Source organism: Choloepus didactylus, chromosome 2 (assembly GCF_015220235.1).
Source record: "Choloepus didactylus isolate mChoDid1 chromosome 2, mChoDid1.pri, whole genome shotgun sequence".
Taxonomy (NCBI): domain Eukaryota; kingdom Metazoa; phylum Chordata; class Mammalia; order Pilosa; family Megalonychidae; genus Choloepus; species Choloepus didactylus.
The window spans coordinates 3,957,709-3,979,396 of NC_051308.1; the positions used below are offsets into that span (position 1 = coordinate 3,957,709).

The following is a 21,688-nucleotide window of genomic DNA, read 5'->3' on the forward strand; positions in this document are numbered from 1 at the left end:
CCACAGTTGGGGTTTCTTTCCTCCAAATATTTCAGATAGTTGCTACAACACACCACTTCATTCTGTTAGTGGTCGACATAACCTCTAGCATTGCTTATCTGACAATGAAATCGGAAAGCTCAGTGTAATTGACCGATTGCACAAAACAGAAGAGTTGCATGTTTGGAAAGTTCCAGAAGTTCAAATCCTTGAAGTCTTTAAAGTGGAGGACTTCAAGCTTTTCTCGTTTACTCCTTTCTGTCACAAAGTATTTGCAGAATTCTTTCCGCAAACTGAATATGTGCTATTTTTAACGTTTCCGCCCCAAATTTTGCATTTTTAAAAGACTGGTTTATTGATAAGGGAAACAGACACTCAGGCACTCAAGCTAGGCCCTTGAGCTTGGTTTGCAATCCAGTGAGGCTCTTTCCCACATTGCTCAATCCTCAAGGCTGCTGTTTTCCTCATGCGAATGCCCAGAATCAGCAGCTAAAAGCAAGTCTTTGAAATCCTAGAAATATGTGTAAATTCCCCTCCTCGGGTCAGAAGTGTGCACAGTCTCCTCCAGTGCTCACACGACTTGAATAACAGGTTCCAGGCCACACACAATGGCCCAGAACTCCCTACTTCTTTGTTCTTTGTTTGTGATTGCTCAGCACTAGTGATTGATGAAACCAAAGTTGCTTTTTGGTAATGAGTCCAAGTCTGTGTTTGACATTAGGAAATGGCCAGCAAAGTTATCGAGTCACTTGTAGAAGCATTTGCAGATTCTAGAGTCTTTACACTGAACCACTGTCACTCACCGAAGTGATGTAGCAGTCATTTTCAGTATATGTGAAAACACAGACCAGAAGTTTGTTCTCAAGAATCTAATGCCATTCCCTTCTTTTTATACAGATGGCCATTCCTGATTTAGTAAGTTTCTCACGTAAGTTTTAGCCTCTGAGCTTTCAAACTCTAATTAAGTCTTCAATTTGCTACCAGACTAAATTCTCCAGAGTGCATAACTGATCGGGTCCATTCCTCTGCCTAAAAGGAGTTTCTCATTGAGTAGTCCCGAACTCTTGTACATTCCTGTGTGTGGCATTCAAAGTCCTCGTATGCCTGATTCCAACCAATCTCCAACCACTCCTTGATGCTCTTGTTCAAAGCCACATTTTTTTTTAAATGCAATTTTATTGAGATCTATTCATGTAACAGATGATCATCCAAAGTGTGCAATCAGTGGTTCATGGTATCGTCAAATAGTTGTGCATTCATCGCCACAATCAAGTTTTGAACATTGTCATTACTCCAAAAAAAGAAATAAAAAGAAAAAAGAAAACCCCAAACATCCTATTCTCCTTATCTCCCACTATTATTTATTTATTTATTTTTGTTTTTTTTTTTTCTTACTCATATGTCCATATACTAGATAAAGGGAGCATCAGTTGCAAGGTTTTCACAATTACACAGTAACACCATAAAAGCTATATAGTTATACAATCATCTTCGAGATTCAAGGCTACTGGATTACAATTTAACAGTTGCAGGCATTTCCTATTAGCTATTCCAATACACTAAAAACTTAAAAGGGATATCTATATAATGCATAAGAATAAACCTCCGGAATGATCTCTCTACTCCATTTCAAATCTCTCAACCACTGAAACTTTATTTTGTTTCATTTCTCTTCCTCCTTTTGGTCCAAGAAGGCTTTCTCAATCCCACAATGCCAGGTCCAGGCTCATCCCTGGGAGTCATGTCCCACATTGCCAGGGAGATTTACACCCCTGGGAGTCAGTCCCACGTAGGGGGGAGGGCATTAAAGCCACATTTAAATGCCGTTTTCCCCTTCTGTCCTTCATTGTCTCCCCAACTGTCATAGGTGCCTCTCTTTCTTCCTGTCCCATCATTGTTAGACCAATTCTACCCTAATGTCAAGACTCAGCTCAAATGCTGACTCTATGGGGTGGTGTTTCCAGATCTTCCAAGACTGAATTTCTCTCTCTTCAGTGTTCGTTGTGTATATATACCACTGGTTTTGGTATCTCTATTATAGAAATTACCATAGAGTACTTTTCATTATGATCGTGAATAGATTTGTCTCCCCCATCTGCTTAATAGGTTTTATTAATTTTACTGGATTCAATTAGATGAGATTAATTTAACAGGTTATACAATATTATTAGTAAAATTAATAATTGTATTAATTCATTTCTGCATTCACCCACTCAGGAAGCTTTACCGAATGTTGGTCGTGTGCTGGCTTCTATGTCAGGAAAGGAGATTAGAAACATTATCTGTTGTCAAGGAACTGATAGACCAGGGAGGGAGATGACAAGGACAAAGACAATTAAAAACAGAGGGATAAGAACTGTGCCAGAGAAGGGGCCTCTAGAAGCACTTAACCAGATGGAGAGCCTGATCCATTGGTGACGGGGTCAAAAAAGGTTTGATGGAACAAGCCACCCCCCTCAACTGAGTCTTTAGGAACAAAGAGTTAGCCAGGCAGCAAACGGTAGACCCTAACATCATTCTGGTAGACCCTAACAGTTCCAGTCCAGAGCCTTAGACAGAATAAATGCTTAATAATTTACAGAACCAAATTGTTGAGTTAATAAAATAAGGGTAGGTTGTTAAGAATCAGAGAAATAACTTTAATTATATCAATAGCTAAAATTTTTTGAGCGCAGTGCATTAAGCACCTACCCTGCTGAAAACCTCAAATGGATGATCTTTGTTTATCTTCTCACACCTTGAGAGGCTGGGACAATTCTCATTTTCATTCTTTGGATGAAGAAACTGAGACTTACAGAGGGAAAGTGACTTGTCCAAGGTCACTCAGTTAGCAATGGAGGATTAGAGATTCTAAACCTAGAAGCTGGACTTGGAGTTCAAGCTCTTACCTCACTACATTATGTGGAAAAATTGAACCGGTTGTTTTTTTGTCACTGGTCAATTTACTGAGTGTTTGGTTTGTTAATTCCTTATAATATCTTTATATTTAGTTGTGACAATGCTTTAATCTTTGACTGTGCCCCAAGGCTGCTTCTTTTAGTTTTATGGGAAGTGACTATTTTTACAATGTTTGCTAAAAGCATGTTTAAACAATTTTCCATTAAGTAGGGGATGTTTTCCCTTCTAATATCAGCAGGAGCATTAAATCAAATCTTACAAAAACTTGCTGAGAGCCACTTTATGTATTTCCCTGCATGCGAAACCCATTAGAAAATTTTAGATCTGGACGAGGGATCATAGCATTCAATTGTTCCAATCCAAACAGATAAAACATAAAATCACAGTATTTTGTTCTAGAAGGGATCTTAGACATAATCTCTTCTAACCTTTTAATTTTTTTGTACAATATCCCTTTTGCTGATAAAATCATAAAATTATGATATTTTAAGTCTGGAAGGGGCATTAGAAATGATCCCCTTTACTTCTTCATTTTCCAGTTGAAGAAGTTGAAGTCCAGAGAGGCGAGGTGACTTGCCCAGCTTGTCGAGTCAGAACATCAGAACAAGAGCTAGAATCGCTATGTCTGATTCCTATCCCCTTCCTCATGGGGAACAGATGGAGGCACCACTGGCCTTCATTTGCTGAGGGTATCGAGACCATGCTGTGCTCAGTATCGTAGTTTTAGCATTTGTAGTGGAAGCTCAAGCAAAGTGATGGTGATTGCTGCAAATGTACAATGTTGGCCAATGTCAATTCACTGCCATGCCTGTCTAGACAGGCCATCATTTTAATTGGTATGTAGTTTGTGCAAGGATTTTTAACCCCTGCTTGCCACTTTAGTTTTAAGTCTCTGGTGGGGACTTATGTCCTATCCCTTTACTTAGGTTATTTCCTCTTAGTTCTAATAACTACACCTTGTTTACTTCACAATTGAAGATTTCCTTTCTTGTTTTCCTTTTTGCGTTTCCTGGGCTTAAAGTTTATGAGTTACCTTGCCAGATTTCTCTGGAGACTCTGCTAATTTCTAAAGAAGCTGGCTGCTATTTTTATTCCACAATTACCAGTGTGAAAAAGGAAATTGCGTTATTTCATCATAATTGTTTCACATTAGCACTGGCAAAATTAGAGCATAATTCAATCCGTACTTGGTCCAGCAGCCAGGTTACAATAGAAATTTTTAGTAACATGGTCCCTACGTTGAAAAACGTGCTGCCTTTGAGGCTAATTACTAAACCCAATGTTGATTACATACTGTTTACTATTAAATTTTTTCCCTTTTAGTTTAATATTGTTCCAGGAAATGAAATGTAAGTTTAATAGAATAGCAACTGATGGAACCGTATGTTGTAAGGATAATTAGTGTTCCTGGTTTAAATGTGTTGAAGAAGAGCGTGGCAAGATGGCTTGTAACTACTAAACTGAGATGATTTGACACAGCTTATTCTGTAGAAATTCATCTTTTTCAGCATAGGATTTATTATTAAACTGTAACAGTTTTCCACTTTCAATTTTTTAAATGAGTTAAAGAACTCTTTGAGCTGTCAATTAAAATATTTGAAAAGGAGACAATAAACTTACCATTCAAAACACTATATAGAGAGCATGTAGAAATCCAATATACTTTTCTTAATATTTTATGAATTCTGTATGTGTAAAAGAAAAACAAATGGAGGTAGGAGATGTTCAAATAGATTTATTCAGGTTGGCTTTCACAGTTCTCTTCTCTTTTGGTGAAAAATTGTAGCCCCAAACGTATTTTCTTCTGCTTTTGAAGGGACTGTCAATATTCTCTCAGCAAAAAGAGGTGGAAAACAAAATGAGTGCAGTGATGTTTTGGAAGGCTTCTTTTTGCCCAGCGTTTTGATTCTGGTGGTTTCTTGGAGATAAGTGATGATATGCAGTAAGTGGAAGACTAGGTCTAGGGCTGCTTTTCCTAAGTCAGTATTTCTCCTTGGGAGATGACCACTTTAATTTTCTCAAAGTCTGGGTGAAACCTTTCTAATTGGATCTACACACCGGCGAGTGGCAGCAGACGGACAGAAAGTGAGAAAGATAAATTAAGTGGCATGTGTCATAACGCTGTGCAGGATATTTCTCACCTGTGAGTGAGCTACTCTTTGGTGACCTAAGCTATATGAATTGGAAGGTACATTAATCTTTCTACTCCTAGGTAATTGTAGTAAATAGATGAACATTAACTTAATGTGCTATCCCAGTGGCCGAAGAGTTAATGAACCTTCAAAATTGCCTAATTATGCCCCCAAACAGACATTGCCTCTTGACGAGAAAGACATGGATAAGCATGTGATGATCAACCTTGTCTACTGTCTTGAATTCAAAACTATAATTGCTGCCAGACTTATGTGTCTCTATTATTTCCTTGTAAAAGCTTCATCGTTAGGGTTGCTGGATAAAAGATAGGATGCCCAGCTAAATTGTAATTTCAGATAAATGATGACAATTATTTTTTAGTGTATGTGCAGGCAGTATGATACTCAATCATTATTTGTCATTTATTGGAAATTCAGATTTAACTGGGCATTCTTTATTTTCATCTGCTAAATCTGGAATCCCTCACTGTTTAATGTGTTTAATTTTTAAGGACTGAAGGGTGATTTTTTGGCATCCCCTTTTAGCAAATACATAAATGTTCACTGATCTTTTTCTACCAGGAAAGGAGGCATAGAATTTGCTCATTTATTTTTGTCATTGTTATTGAGTACCGTCAAGGACATGGACTTAGATCAAGCATAGAATGATATAGCTGTTCATTCTAATACCTGAAGAGATAGATAAAATCCAACAGAAAATATTATAATGCATGAAGGGAAAATCAAGGAGTCTTGTAAAAAAGCTGTACCTGGAGAGTTTGACTTCAGCACTCCTGAGCAAACAACTTTTGTGAGTGAGGAATATAGGGTGTGTCTTATGGGAATTCTCTTTTTTTTGCAGCCTTACTGGAGTTCAGAAAATAGAAGTGCAGAAAAAATAAATCCCTGAAATTCTTTCAAAGGAGTCAGAGATTTAGAAGAAAAAGTTCAAATCCTGTTTAGATAAAACAATCAAAGAGACCTGCGCCCCTTCCCCTTTCAGTTGGGGAAACTTTGGGGAACCCCCTCCATAGTGGGATGCCAAGAACTTTGTCAGGGTGGCATGTGGGGTGCCACCCCATGCATAGGTTTGTAAGGAAATCAAGGCTGTGGTGTAAAAAGGAATAGCTACAGCAGTCAGTGACATAAGGAAATGATATGGTAATCTTTTGAGTACAGTTCCGATAACTGTACTTGTGTAGTTTCAGGGGGAGAGGGGGTTGTAATTCTCTAAAATCTTCTTGATGAGGCCACAGGAGAAGGAGTGTGGTGAGAATTCCTAAGCCCTTTGAAACCCAAGAACATCGATGAGCTCCCAGAGACAGGCTCCAAAGCATAGCTGGGGGTTCAGGGTTGGAGCAAGGCTGCAAGTGGGTTGCAAGTGTGTTCTTAAGCCTTTGGAAACTCACTAACAGCTGAGTAATTCTCCTCTCGGATGTGAGCTGGATTTGAGCAGAGTGCTCAGGATGGGGAAAGTAGCAAGTTGAAGGGATTTATTTTTATTTTTTGTTTGTTTTTTTGGTTTGCTTGTTTGGTTCACAGCGTCTTTATACCTTGGCAAACTACAACAGAAGAATCAGGAAGGGTATTTCTGAGCTAAATTTGAAGTTATACATACCATTCATAAGAGTCAAGATCTATGTTGTTGAAGTTCCTCTCACACCACCAAGATCATCTTGTTGGAAAATAGAGGCTGGGAATCTGAGCTCTTATCTCAGAGATTTCAGGTTGCTCTTGACTCCGCTGTCTAGAAGCAACTGCTCTCAGAGGGTTGTCTAGAAGCTGCAGGGAGCTCTAGAAGCTGCTGTCCAGGTATGAGGGGAGGCTCTTCAAACACTGATGTTTCCCAAGAGTGACCGGGGCAGCTATGTCTCCTGACTGCCTGATTCTCAGGCTCTAGAATGCTGCTGTATTGACTTCCTGGGCACCACCTTGGGTCCTTGATCGAAGGAGTTATTGGAATCACTGTTTGGTGGTCTGGTTTCAGAGTGACCAACACTGTGCTCCTTCGATGCTTATAAACTGCTAGCTAGCTTCACTCATTGGCAGGCCCAGTTTGCTCATCCACCCATCCATCCAGCCATTCAACAAATATCCATTGACTATCTGCTCTATGCCAGGCACTAATTAGGCACTAACAAGATTCCAGTGACCAAAACAAACAAAAATCCCCACTCCCATGGAAATTTTATTCTAGTGGAAGAGACAGACAATACCAAAAATATGATTAACCGTATGTTATAAAGGGGTAATACTATTGAGGAAAATGAAGTAGGGATGGGGAGAAAGGCAATGTTGGGGAGGGTATCTAATAGAGTGATCAGCAAAGATCCACTGTGAAGGTGACATTTAAGCAAAGACTTGAAGTAGGGGAGGGAGTGGAGCCATGGGGACATCCCTGTGAAGAACGCTTCAGGCTGAGTCCTAAGGCAGGAGCCTGCCCAGAGTGAAGTAAGAAGTAGGAAATAAACCTTATCCAAACTGTCTCCTGTTTCAGGATTGTTCAGTTGCTTTGGAATTCTGTTCAGTCATGTGTTCTAACCTGGGCAGTGACAGAGCAGATGAATCATGTTTACTATGATCTGTTATTTTTTCAAATCTCTGCTGGCTTTTCTTCCACTCAAATTCCCACTTCAGTCATTGTTGATAGAGCTCAGTGAACTAGGACTATGTCAAGCAAAGGGGGTTGGTCCCCATACTCCATTTTCCTTGTCTTTTCATTTCTTGCTTCCTTCTGTTGTCTTCCCATATTCTCATGCCTTGGATTAGAGATGTGATGTTTTTGTGGGAAAGTCATTTTAGCCATTAGAGGCACAGTGGCCATCACTGAAAGCTCCTTCTGATGGCATGGGTGTCCATCATCATCCATGGGTCATGGGAGTGCCGAGCTACCACCTTCTCAAGCATCTTTTAGGCATTTTATTACCCTTGGGAAAGAGTTGTTGAAGAATGGGCCATGCTCTCTTGGCACCCATTGAAGACATTCTAGTTGGCTACAGATGTTATTGCTAGCCAAAGGTATGGGGCAGAATCATGGGCATAACAATCACAAAGTGGGAAAAGAATCCAGAAAGCCTGTAGTCAAAATTTCTCACTTGTGGATGGACTAACTAAGGCCCAGAAATGTTTGGTGACTTACTTATACCACTCAGATGTCATTGGTAGTATTTGGCTAGAACCCAGGAGTTCTGACTCAGTCTAGAACTTTCTCACCACACTACCCTGCCTCCATTATTTTACCCAAAATTTTATTACATTTGCAGCACTGTGATCCCTAACCAATTGCTAATGCCCAAATACATGGTTGAAGCGAAAATTTCCATTGGCTATTCTGGCCAAGTTTGTGAGGACTTTTTATGTAATGATATATTGATCCTATCTCTTGGATGGGGTCATAAATTAAATGATTTCTGGATCATGCTCAAAAGCAGAGCAGAGTCCAGTGTTTATGCAGAATTATCTTTGGGATATGGAATTCTGTGCTTTAGTGTTAGTGGGTCTAGATTTCTTGCTTGTAGGGTCTCTTCCCAAAGGCCCAAGTCATCCTCCTTGAGTTGTCTGCTTTATAAAGCTGACCTTCTATTTCTTCTTACTGCTTTCCCCCCTCTTTATCCCCCTCCTTTTTTGTGTCTTGTCTTGTCTTCTCATACGCCCTGGCTGATAGATAGTAAGTAGATGCTCACTAAATATGGTTGAATGTTGAATGAATGAATGAATGAATTTCTTAATAATTCTGCATGTGAGTAAATTAATTACTCTCCTAGTGTACTGCCATGGTTTCTGTGGGAATTATACTGGAAATCAGCCTTAGGTTTAAGGTGTGGTGTCAAGATGCAGCTCTCTCATTGGTTTTGTTTCTTGCATCTCACTTTTGGGAGCCTGCTCTCCATTATCATTAGCACTTGCCATGGACTGGTGCAAGTGGAGAAAGGGGAGATGAGGAAACTCCAGTCAGATTGTTGGATTAGACATTAAAAACCAATAAAAGAGAAGGACATATTGACTAAATGGGATTTTTATGGAACTTGAGGCCTAGAAAGTTTCTTGTTTCCCATTAGTGTGGAAAGACTTGCTTGTATTTCGGGGTGAAGATACTTCTCTTAAGCGAGTGAGAAAACCTCTTGACATTTTACAGAAAGCCTTAAATTTTGAATGGCTCATGCTAATGTTCTTTGTGGATCAAGAATTTCGGAACTCGTGTATATGAACATTAATAACACGCCATTTTCAATTTGTTTATGAGTTAAAATAGTTATTTTATGTAATCATATTTTCAGGAAATATTCCAATCTTCATCAAGCCATTCTCTTGTATGACTGTCAGATCCATTAGCTCTGTTTTCATGGAACTCAGCAGTTCTCAGTCTTTCTACTTAAAATTGAATGAACATTTTGCCTCAAAAAAGTTGTTGGCTTTGTAATGAGTAACCATGGACAGTTCCTAATGGTAACTAATATTTATGAGTTTTGAAAGGACATCTGAGGCATTGACTTTGTCCCAAATGTGGAGAACTCTGCTCTTGGCTTGCAATGCCTTTGGGTGGAGTTCCCAAGGGCTCTGTTCTCTGCTGGAAGTCTTGGCTCAGTGGACAGACTGCCTGGGTCCTTGGTGCCTCTGTTTACCAATTGTATGATTTTAGTGAGCTACTTAATCTCTCTATTTTTGGTTACCTCACTTCCAAAACAATTTGGGTTAAAAATAGTACTTCTTAGGGTTGTTTTGAATGTTAAATGAGTTAATATACCTAACAACCATGAATTCAGAGTGAAAATTCGTTTGCCTCCCTCCACCAGCTCCTTTTACCTTGTTAGACCCAAGATCGTGCTGGGTTTTCCAGAAGTTCAGGGTATGGTTTGGATTTTGGGCACAAGCTGAAATAGCAGCTTTCACCCACCTTCTAGATAATTTCATGGAGCTGAATTGAACTGCATGTATCACCAGTAATTTTCTTGAAGAAGTTTTCTTCTACACCTTTTAGGAAAGAACATTGTTTGCCTTTATTAACTGAGGAAAAAACACAGTAGATAAAGATAAAAATTCTACTCATTTCGTGGCTAATATGAGGCAGGAGATAGAAGTTTTATATAAGCAGTGTAAAGGAACTTGAGCCTTTAATTTCCAAAAAAGATTGAAAGGACCTACTTCTGCCATGAAGACAAGAACTTTTCTCCTGCCTGCCCCAAAATGTAACGACCACATGGTATATGCTGGTTGCTCAGATCTGGCTTATTTAACTTGAACTCTTCTAAGGATGGGGTTCATGATTTTTCCTTTCTAGACTCTACCATTTTAGATCAACTTGTACATTCCTTTTAAGAACATCTGTTTACTCCCATGGAGAATAAATGGAAATGATGTAAAAATCCAAATACAAAGTTGCATAGAGATTATAAAGATCCACATTTAGGTTCTTGTCACAGGCACAAACCACCTCTAGCCTATGTCTATGATGATATTTAACACAGGGAGATCCTCAGGAGACTACACTCAGATTTGTATGTTGGTACACACAGGCTTCTGTTTCCTTGACCCATCGTTCTGTGATAGCAACAGACTCATCCATGCCTCTTGCTGAGTTCTTAATTCTTCCTCAACTCGTTTACTCAGTATTTATTGTACACCTTCCAGGTGCAGAGTACCACGCTAGGTGCTTCAGAATGATAATAATTCTAGAGTACAGTATCCATGGTCTTCTTACATCCTAGCTGGGGATGCAAAACACCATGTGGACCACGTAATTATACTCATTCCACAATCATTTATCAAATATCTCCTATTTGTCAAGACCATTATGGAACCTGGGACACACAGGTGAGGACAGTAGGGGCTCCTTCCTGGAGACTCACAGTGAAGACATAGTACATGCTGGAGATAAGGTTTCTAGAATAGTTACGTATTTGATACTTGGGAGTGCAGGTAATAAATTCTGTTGAGAAAGCCAGTGGTTGCTTCCTAAAGAGGAGGCATTTTCTCAGGAGGTTTTTGCCTTTTGGCCAAATAGGAGACAGTGGAAAAAGGCTCAGAGGTGTGTTGGCTTGGTTGGGGGGCATGGGGATAGGACTGGAGAGGGAGACAGGGGCCATGTCATGGTGGGCTGACGATACGGTATTTGCCATCTCCCCCATAGGCTGGGGGCAGAGGGCAGTCTTTGTCTGGGGCCTCCTTGGGAGACCATTTATGGGTTTCAAGCTTATAAGCCATCAAAGCACCAGGAAAGCCATGCTTTCTCCTCAAAGTCTGTAGTGTGCTGGTGCTGGCTTGCCACAACCCTTGGGCTTCCTCGGCTTGCATCTCTGCCCCCTGTCCCAGGAGTGCTCCCTCTCCTTGTGTCTATTCTTCTTGTTTTCTCTGACATTTGGCTCCTGTCTGTTGCTTTCTTTGACCTCTGACTTCTAGTTTCTTTTCTCTCTCAGGCCTCCAGTATTGTGGATTAAGACCCACCATGACTCAGTTGTCCACACCTTGACTGATAATAACATCTTCCAAAGGTCCTGTTTACAAATAAATTCACACTGGCAGGAACACAGAGTAAGATTAAAAGCATGTATTTTGAGAGGGTCTGTAATTCAATCTATCACAACCCTTTACTGTAAATCGTTGCTAAGTGTCACCGCTTTGCCAAATTCAAGTTCACTTTATCAGTCCTTGTTTTATTGGACCTCTCTGCCCCATTTGGAACTGTTAATCACTCGTTATAAGATTTGATACTTCCTTAATGCTTTTTACTTCCCCATTCTCTTGGTTTTACTGTTCATTCTCGTTTTCCTTTCTGGTATATGCTTCCTCCATGAATTCTTTGAAAGTTGGTGCACCTAGCTGTGCTCTTCTCATTCTACATGTTCTTAAAGAGGAGGATTGAGTATTGAAAAGTATCCTCAAATTATAGAGGGAAGTTATAAAAATTGATATCCAGGGTTGCTTTGTACCTATGATTTAAAATTTGGATTGTCATCTTCCTACACTTGTTCTATGCTGTTCATCCGTATGTGAATTCCAAATGCTCCAGCTGTTTTATGCTTTGTCTCTGCTGCTTGACAACCTCAGTGTGGTCCAGAGTTAGAAAGAGCGTTGGTCTTCCATGGTTATGAATTAATTGTGAATCCCTGAAAAAATGAGTGTTTATTAGAAACCAGCTAATCTCATTTTGTCATTGAATAAATTCTGATTAATATGATCTAGTGGAGGGAGTACGATTTTTTGAGCAAGTTTGCAATAAACAACTTCCCCGTAAGGTTAATATAATAGGCAAACACCTTTTGCTGCAAAAGACGGCAAGAGGCAATGAAAGATTAGCTCACGTTATGATTCATTATTTCAAAATGTCAGAATAAAGTGGATCTGCCCCATCTCCCAACCCTCTTATTCTTCAGAGGAGAGTGCATGTTTGGGCTTTTCTAATGTTAATGGATTCACTCTTTTTTTTTTTCTTTCTTTCTTTCTTTTCTTTCTTTTCTTTCTTCTTCTTTTTTTTTTTTTCCAGACCAAATTCAGATAACCGGCGCCAGAGTGGCAGAGAGAGATTGGCCAGTACCAGCGACAAGGGGAGCACGGCCTTGGAATCTGCCAAGGAGACACACTACTGTGCAGTGTGCAATGACTATGCGTCAGGCTACCACTATGGTGTCTGGTCCTGTGAGGGCTGCAAGGCCTTCTTCAAAAGAAGTATTCAAGGTAATAGTGCATTGAAAACGACATGTTCTCTTGTCAGTTCTAACAGTGGAAGGGGCTGAGGAAGGAAGACACATTGTCAACCATGTGTACAAAGCGCCAGTGCTTAGTAGGTTTCCTAGTCTCCTGAGAAGGAGCTGACAGATGCCAGAGCAGCTGTGACTGAGGAATTTTGCTTCCTCCATGTGGCAAGAATCCACACAGCCTTGAGGCATCTTCCTACAAGAAGAGGATTTCAGCAACTGGGTCTCTGAGTAAAAAAGAGAGGTTGTCCGTGAGTGATTGGAAGATGGGAGGTAGACATTCATGCTTTGTAGGCAACTGTGCTTTTATAACATGGTGTGATACTCGTTGCCCAAACATAATTATCTATGTATTTGGCCTTATGCAGTTAAAGATTCTGTCCTGATCTTTGCTCCAGACTGATTCTAAGTTAGCTTGTTCTTCTCTTCCTACTCTTCCATCTTGACTTCTTGCTAAATGAGAAGGCTCGATGGATGGTGACTTGCAGTAGGGGACATATCATGTGTACCAGACAGTTATGAAGTATCCATCTATAACATTTCATTATCCACCTGCCTTTATCCTTTTCCAGAACATAGTTTCCCAAATACAGCTTCTCTGATGTACTGCCAGCTACCTTTTATTTCTATCCTGGGAGTGTCCATGTCTTTGCATTAAATATACTACCCTGGGGAAGCATCATCTCTTTGCTACCTAAAATATCTGTGCTAAAGATCCCCTGTCTAGATTGTATGAAAATGTAGCTTCTGAGGGGTGACAATGTGATTGGGAAAGCCATGTGGATCACACTCCCCTTTGTCCAGTATATGGATGGATGAGTAGAAAAACGGGTGCAAAAAAAAACCATCCAGTGTTCTTTTTTTACTTTAATTGTTCTTTTTCACTTTAATTTTTATTCTTACTACTTTTGTGCATGTGGCAATGAAAATGTTCAAAAATTAATTTTGGTGAGGGATGCACAACTGTATCGTGGTGCTGTGAGTAATTGATTGTGTGCTTTGTATGACTGCATGGTGTGTGAATATATCTCAGTAAAACTGAATTATTAAGAAAAAAAAGATCCTCTGTCTAAAAGGAGCTAAGCCGTTTAGACTGATTGACTGAGTTCATATTTTGTCTTAACAGTGGCATTTTTCTCTATTCTTATTCCTTTGCCTTCTCAGCTTAAGGGAAGTTTAGCATATAAACACTGAGATCTTTCTGATGGAATTTTTGTCCCCTCTATGGAAATTTTGACTTAAGTAAATTGTTGGAATCGGAGTGTTCTAAATTAATAGACACTGATTAGAGACGTGATTCTCATAGGCTTTCTGTTGTAGCTCCTCATTGCCTTGATGTGGGAAGAAAGCTGGGGGACGGTACATACTGTTTATTTTTCCTTCCATTGATAGTGGGATTTTTGTTTTTTTTTTCTGTTCATATCTTAATACAGTAGCATGGGAGGTCAACGCGGAACATTTTCAAAGCATTTTCTTTGACACTTACTGCTTTCAACATCTTTTAGAACTCCATTGTAAGGCTTGGTCATATTTGTTGGTATTTTTTTTTTAATTGATGATACTTTCTGAGAGTAACTCTTTGTTAAACCAAATATGGAGTAACAAAAGTATTTAATTTTGCTAACATGCTACTTTAATTCAGAAAAATATTTATATGTCCATTTCTGGTTAGTATAAGCCCATAGAAGTCTTTCAACAACAATCTTCATTTGTGGTTTCCCTAATTATTTGATTTAGTATAAACTAAAATGTCTTTATTATAAGCAAGCATTCAATCTGGTGGTAGAAATGCATCCGACAGAGGTTATGCAACCAGCACATTTGTGGTTATGCAACCACAAATGTAGGCAAGTCATTTATCTGAGACTGAGTTTCTTCATTGGTCACAGTTATTTAGAAAGGTGATTACCAAACTTTTTCTGTAAATGGCCCATATTAAATATTTTAAGAGTTGCTGCCCCACTTCTCAGCTCTGCCGTTGTAGCCCGGAAGCAGCCATTGATAATATGTAAGTGAATGGATGTGGCTGTGTACCAATAAAGCTTTATTTACAAAAACAGATGACAGACCAAATTTGGTCTGTGGGGATAATTTTTTTTTATTGAATTCAGTTTTATTGAGATATATGCACATTCCATACAATCATCCGTGGTGCACAGTCAACTGTTCATAGTACCATCACGTGTAAAAGTAAAAAAGAACACCCAAATCATTCCCCTCATCCCAACCTATTTTTCATTTAGTTTTTGTCCCCATTTTTCTACTCATCCATCCATACTCTGGATAAAGGGAGTGTGATCCACAAGGTTTTCACAATCACACTGTCACCCTTTGTAAGCTACATTGTTATACAATCATCTTCAAGAGTCAAGGTTACTGGGTTGGAGTTTGATAGTTTCAGGTATTTACTTCTAGCTATTCCAATATATTAAAACATAAAAAGCATTATCTATATAGTGCATAAGAATGTCCACCAGAGTGACCTCTCAACTCCATTTGAAATCTCTCAGCCACTGAAACTTTATTTCGTTTCATTTCGCATCCTCCTTTTGGTCAAGAAGATGTTCTCAATCCCACGATGCTGGGTCCAGATTCATCCCCGGGAGTCATATCCTGCATTGCCAGGGGGATTTACACCCCTGGGAGTCAGGTCCCTCTGTGGGCCTAATTTGCTGCTGCCTAATTTAAAGTATGGAAAGGGAATAGTTGTTCTCTAAATCTGAATTTTTATTGTTCATGCTTATTGAGCCTTTAATCTGTACTTGTGCTGGAAGTTCTGAGGCAACTAAAAAAGATGTGTAACGTAATCTGTAATTCCACAGAATTTAGAATTTATTTTGGAAATTTACTTGGGGAGACTAGGTACTTGTATTCATGATACAATTAGAGAGTAAGTCAGTATAGATAAAGTGCTATTTATATGTTAAAGATAAGGAAAACAATAGGAAAATATTTCAAAAAGACACTATTATCAGTTGCAAATGTAGTATTATTGTGATTGAAAGAAGCACTAATCTTCCCTTCTGAGAATAGAAATATTCTCAGAATTTATTTTTCTTATGTTTGCTCAATATTTAGGAGTGTACTACATCGAATTTAGTATTTAAGCATTCAACATCAGAACAGAAAAAGCAGAAAAAAGTAAAATACACTTGCAGAAAATCAATGAAGAAAACATGAGCTTATAAAATGTTCAAACATTTTAAAAAATTTCTGCTTAACTTTTGATAGTTAACAAACCTATCTCTTATCCCCATCTTATGTATACAGACTCAAGAGTAGGATTTCATTGAAATTGTACTGTATAATAATGAAATTTCTACCTGGTTTCAGAAACATCTTATATTATAGTGTGAAGTCATTTGTATAAGGTTTCTTAAATGAGATGAATATAAAGTCTGAACTTCTGGAAGAAGCCTAGAAACGAAGCGAAGTTATTAACTTTTAGAGACAGAGAGGGACCTTAAAAATCATTCAGTTCACGAATCCATTCATTTATTTATTGAATACATCTACTGGACAAAGCAGTATCCAAGGCCATGGAGATAATGATCAGAAAGTCACAGTCCACAGCCTCACTGAGTTTATGATGTAGCAGGAGAGACAGACAAATCAACCAACAATTAAATAGCAGTGTGATGGCCCAGTGTGGGTGAATGAAAGTCCCAGTGGGATCCATATCTCACCCAGTCCTAGAAGGGCTCGGTTGGGGTCTAACAAGGGTGCAGATGTCACCTAGTCCCAGAGTCAGTGGGTCGGGGTCTCCTTGGTAAGTAGACCTCACCGAGTCCTGGTAGAGGTGGGATGGGGTCTCACAGGAATGCAGATGTCACCCATTCTTAGAGGGGAGCAGGTCAGGCTCTCAGAGAAATTGGACCTAGAGTCAAGTGAGAATGTGAAAGAGGAGGGGACGAGTGTTCAGTTACAAGAACAAGCCTATGTGAAGATCAGGAGGTCAGGCAGAGTGTGGAGCATTATGTTAGTGAAAACTTATAAAACCACTTATCATTATATGAAAACAGTTCATTCCTGGGCCATGTATTTCATCTTAAAATGTGTAAAACAAAGTAACTCATATCTTGTTTACTTTAACAGCATTTCCAGGCATTTGATTTGTTTGAGCATACAAAAGGGACATTTTAATGGTTTTTAGTCCCATTTTCTCATCCTAATTTTGCTAACCTGGAACTAAAAAGTTTTTCTGGACTTCTGTGACTCTTTATAAATCACACTGCCCCCTTAAACACGTTTAAGGACAGTGAAGAATCTGACATGGAGGTGGAAAGTTCTGAAGATACTGCAGCTCTCCTTGGTTTTCTTTTTACTAAGAAGTGGGTGAGAAATGAGAGTCAATCAGGTTATTCCAGTGCTCTAAGCTTTAGTTGAAGAGGTAGTGTTTGACTGGCTGGCATGCACATTTTCACCCACTATGTAGTGTACAAATGATTACTGAGGAAATTGAGTAATGACTTCCAGCTGAACATGTTTTTTTAAAGCAAAGTCAAGGACACTATTTAAGGGAGAGAAGTGAAGATGGATATTATATGACTTTACTAATCATTGCAGGTGAAGAAGCTAGTGTTCCTTAAGATGTGTTTTTGGCAGAGATTCTGGGATGAGTTATATAAGCAGATTTGATTATAGGGGCAGGAATCAGGTATTACTTTTGGGTATTAGTCCAAGGAAAAAAGGATTCCACTGAGTCCCTCCTTATATTATTATTTCAAGTGATTATGAGGCACAGTGGAGGCCCAAGCTTATTAATACACTGCTATGCTGCCACTTTATACTTTCTTTATGTGGCTTATCTAGAAGATGCTCAACATTAGATCAGATAGACATGGTCCAGGGTGGGTGCTGGCTGAGAGGGTAGCTAAGCTCAGGAGGACATGGTATTGGGGGTGGAGTCGGGTTAACATTCAACACAGTGGGGGTCTTAGGATCAAAAAGGGTAACAGACAGCCTGATCACCAGGTCCTAGACAGCTTCAGGATGAGACAGTCCAGCACCCTGGATAGCTCCTTTGACAGCAGCCGAGGAGAGGCAGAGACTTAATTTCTCGAGAACGTCAGGCCCATTTAGCTGGCTCCATCTGCTTTGCAGACCTCTATTAAAAGAGACTTTAGTTCTTTGGGGCCTAGAAACTCATCCTTACCCACCCAAGGTGGATTCATTTTCACGTCCAGTGGAAAATACACCTTCTGTACTGCCCAGATGCCCAATCTGTGCAGTCATGTCTGGAAAAGATCAACAAAATAGTGAGAGGGGATAGGTTCATGGAACATTGCTCTCTTCATCTATTCATCTGTTTATTCTCTGTGATTGTTTCAGAGATATGGTGCAAGGTTGAGATCCTGATAATATAAGCACGCAAACATACTCAGTAGTTGGCTCCCTGTGTCCACACTTGTCCCTGGACAGCCCAGGCTCCATGCAACAGTGGGAGGGGTCTGTTAGATAAGTTAATCAGATCACATGGTGTTTCTCTGAAAACCTCACTGTACTTGGAGTAAACTCTGCCTTCCTTTCGGTGGCTTTACATATCCTATGCACTCTTATTCCTGCTTATCTCTCCTCCCATTCCCTGTTATCTGTTTATGCTGGTCTTTTTCCTCTTCCTGCAACACACAAAGATATTCCTTCTTCAGAACCTCAGCACCTCTTTGCTTGGAACATCCAGATCTTCACTTGGCTGGTTTCTTGTCCTTCACATCTCTGCTCAATGCTACTTTCTCAGAGATGCCTTTCCCAATTACCCTATTATGAGTAACCCTGCACACCATTGCCCGTAGGCTTGCTACACTCCATTACCTTGTCTGGTTTTTCTTTAAGACTCTTAAAACCTGATGAAGATATCCTGTTGATTCACTTGGTTAACCATTGTCTATCTTCACCAAGTACGCCTTCTTCTATAACTGTCCAAACTTGGACATAAGCTCAGTAAGAGCCGATTTCTTGTCTATTTTGTTTATTGCTCTATCTCCAGTGTTTCTGACAGTGTTGGGCACATCTCTGGTAAACAGTAGAATAGGGCAAGAGGTCAAAAGAATGATGGATAATAACCACTAGAAGAACTCAGAGAAGGAAGAAATTTCACTGGCAAGAGAAGCATTAATGGTAATGGTATATTTCACATGGACCAGGAAAGAAATGGAGGGTTTTTCTAGGCAATGAGAAGTTTGGAAGAGAATCCCAGAAATGTGACTAGCACAAACGAAGACATGCTCAGGGGAAATTGAGTAACTCAACCTTGAACCTTATTTTCTCCCATCAACTCTGTAAAAATAGCCATTCCCTGGGGTCTGTAGTCTCTGCTCCTTTCTTCCCTTGGCCATTTCTCCTCCCCATTTCCTAGGCAATTTCATACATATTTAAGACCTACAGAGTCACAACTGTGCAAGGAACTCGTCCATTTCACTCCTGCCCCAACTCTGCTTCTTAGTGATGCCTGTGTGCCTCTGTCTGACGCTCGCCACCCCTGAGTGCTGAACAGTGCCATCACCATTCCTCTGTGTACACTCTTCAAACCTTTGGGGTTAGTTATCTTTATTGCTTCACTTTTCAGCCCTTGCTCCTGACGTTTCCCATTAGAACTGTCACAAAGTCCTGTTTGGTCTGTCTTTTAACTGTATATCTGCTCAATTCCCGTTACTCAGAGTTAACCCTGTTACCCTTCACCAGGGTCATTGCAATAATCAAATTTGTCTTTTTGCCCCTGACTTCTCCTTCATTCAAATCATTCTGCACACTGCCACTCTATTAATGTTCTTAAGGCAAATTAATTGTGTGAATACTTTGTACAGAATCCTTTCATCTCTTCCATGGCCTATGGAATAACCCTTAGACTACTGTTAAAGATTTCCATAATCTACCTTATCTTACTAGTCATTGAAAAGTTGATATTTCTGCTTCTGGACTAGACATTCCAGAGAAATTGAACCACATACTGTTCCTCAAATGTGTCCATCCCATTTATTTGCTGGGAATTTCTCTCCCTATTCACCTGCACAAATTCTTTTCTTAGTCAAAAGTGGCAGTCCTCAAACCTTCTCTGATGCCAGTGCAGCCATTCTCTCTTCTGTGGATACACTCACTGCTCTGTTCCCATTGCCGTGTGTTCAAGATATCTGTGTACATGTGTTCTCTCTTTCACCGACTATGAGCTCCTCAAAGTTAGGCCCAAAGCAAGGTGATGTACCTAGGAGTTACTCAATGAGTAAATAAAGGGAAGGAAGGCTAGGTTCAGTCTGTGGGGTTTAGCCAACACAAAACCATTACATTTTTTCAATCATGGGAGAGAGATGATGAAAATCTTCTTTAACGAAGGCTAATTTGCCAGAGGCGTATAGGAGGAACCAGACGGGAGAGAAGGAAAGCATGATGACTAATTTGCCTGATATTCGAATAGCCTAGACATACTGAAAATCTGGAATTTTTTTTGGTACTAGCAAAATGGGAGTAGAATTAAAGATATTATAAAGAAAGAATATGCACTGTTTTCAGATGATTAAATATGGGGTATCTGGGAAAGAAAGGAGGTAAAGAGGTTCAAAGAGAAGGAGAATGATGGTATCATCAACTGAATTAGAAAAGTCTAGAGGAAGGGCCGTTTGTGGAGGTTATGGTAAGTTCTGTCTTGACAGGCTGTGTTTGAGGAGACAGGTGAATATCCAGATGGAATTATCCAGCCACCTGAGAAACAGAATAGCACTCTGCAGACAGTCCAGGGGCAGGATTTGAGTCAATTTCCTCAATTAATTTTAAAGAAAATTGGTGAAAAAAAACCAAACAGTTCAAGTACTTCCTGAAGGTTGCACTTCATTAATAATGGGGAAGTAATTCCAAAGACTTCCTCTTGATTCTCATAATAAATATAAGAGCTCCCTGGATCTTATCCAAACCTTGTAAACAACACTCTTAATTGGCAAAAGTGCACATTCAAAGCCCTTCTAAACAGGAAAAACACAAATGGACTCAACAGGATCAAATGCTGCTCTCTGGGAGCTTACAGTTTAGAAGAGGACAGGCTGGCATTGAGCTGTACAAATAGTAAACTGCAGGAACAAATATAACTTTTTTTATGATGGTCAAACAAGAACCAAGCATAATTTTTTTTCAAGTTATTCACGCTGTGTGAGACCACAGACTCCTTTTCTGACCCAGAGCTTGCCTCTGCCATCCAATACTTCTATTCTTTACTCTCCATCTTGTGGCAGCATGCATGTTGCACAGCAGAGAAATAAATCAGATGAGTTTGAAGGGCAAGAGAGTTTTAATGTGCACGCATATAGGCTATCATAACATTTTCAAATGAAAGCATTTATAATGAAACTGTGTAAAAGAGATGTTGGTAAATTTGCCAGATGTTTGGCTCCTGGTTGTAATCAGAGGTTTAAGAAAGGCAACTGTATAACTGTTAAGGTCAAGATTTGAAAACCTCCTTCCATGTGAGAATGCCACACCCATGTCCGGTTTTAAAGGCCTGTCACTCTTTAAACAGCAGGAAAATTGGGATTTGTGTGTGCATGCACATACATTTGAAGAGGGGCTCAGAAGAGGAAAATCATGTTATTTCTACCTGTGAAATGGCAATGGTTATTCTTTTTCCTTTTTCTTTTTCTTTTTTTTTTTGGCCAAGTTATCTTTATCTTGGAGATAATTAAGACAAAATGCATCTGACAAATAAAATCAGTATAGAACCCCTATTTCTTGGCAGCGCTTGTGGACACAGCTGAAGCTTTCAGAGGTCTTTAAAAACCATGGCAACAAATGCCTTTGAAGGGTAAGCAAAGGTTCCAAATGTTTTTAATCGTTGGTGTTTTTTAATGCTACCACTTCAAGCATTCTTCTTCATTTTTTGTTCATCTGATCAAAATTAAATTTCCAATTTCCCTACTAAGTGACTGTGTCCCAGTTGTAGTCTTGACTATTTCCATTAAAGTTGTAGAGTTTGTGCCCATAAATATAGTGGTTAAGCTCATCAACAAT

At 39.5% G+C, this 21,688-nt stretch overlaps 1 protein-coding gene across 4 annotated transcripts in view; it reads left to right on the plus strand.

Annotated features, from left to right (window-relative positions):
- Positions 1-21,688, plus strand: part of ESR1 (estrogen receptor 1) — a 388,242-nt gene that overhangs the window by 121,333 nt on the left and 245,221 nt on the right. For all 4 annotated transcript variants that reach the window (XM_037819617.1, XM_037819644.1, XM_037819633.1 and 1 more), the window contains exon 3: positions 12,490-12,680. In XM_037819617.1, the coding sequence (XP_037675545.1) occupies positions 12,490-12,680 (191 nt within the window). The remainder of the gene's footprint in view (positions 1-12,489; positions 12,681-21,688) is intronic.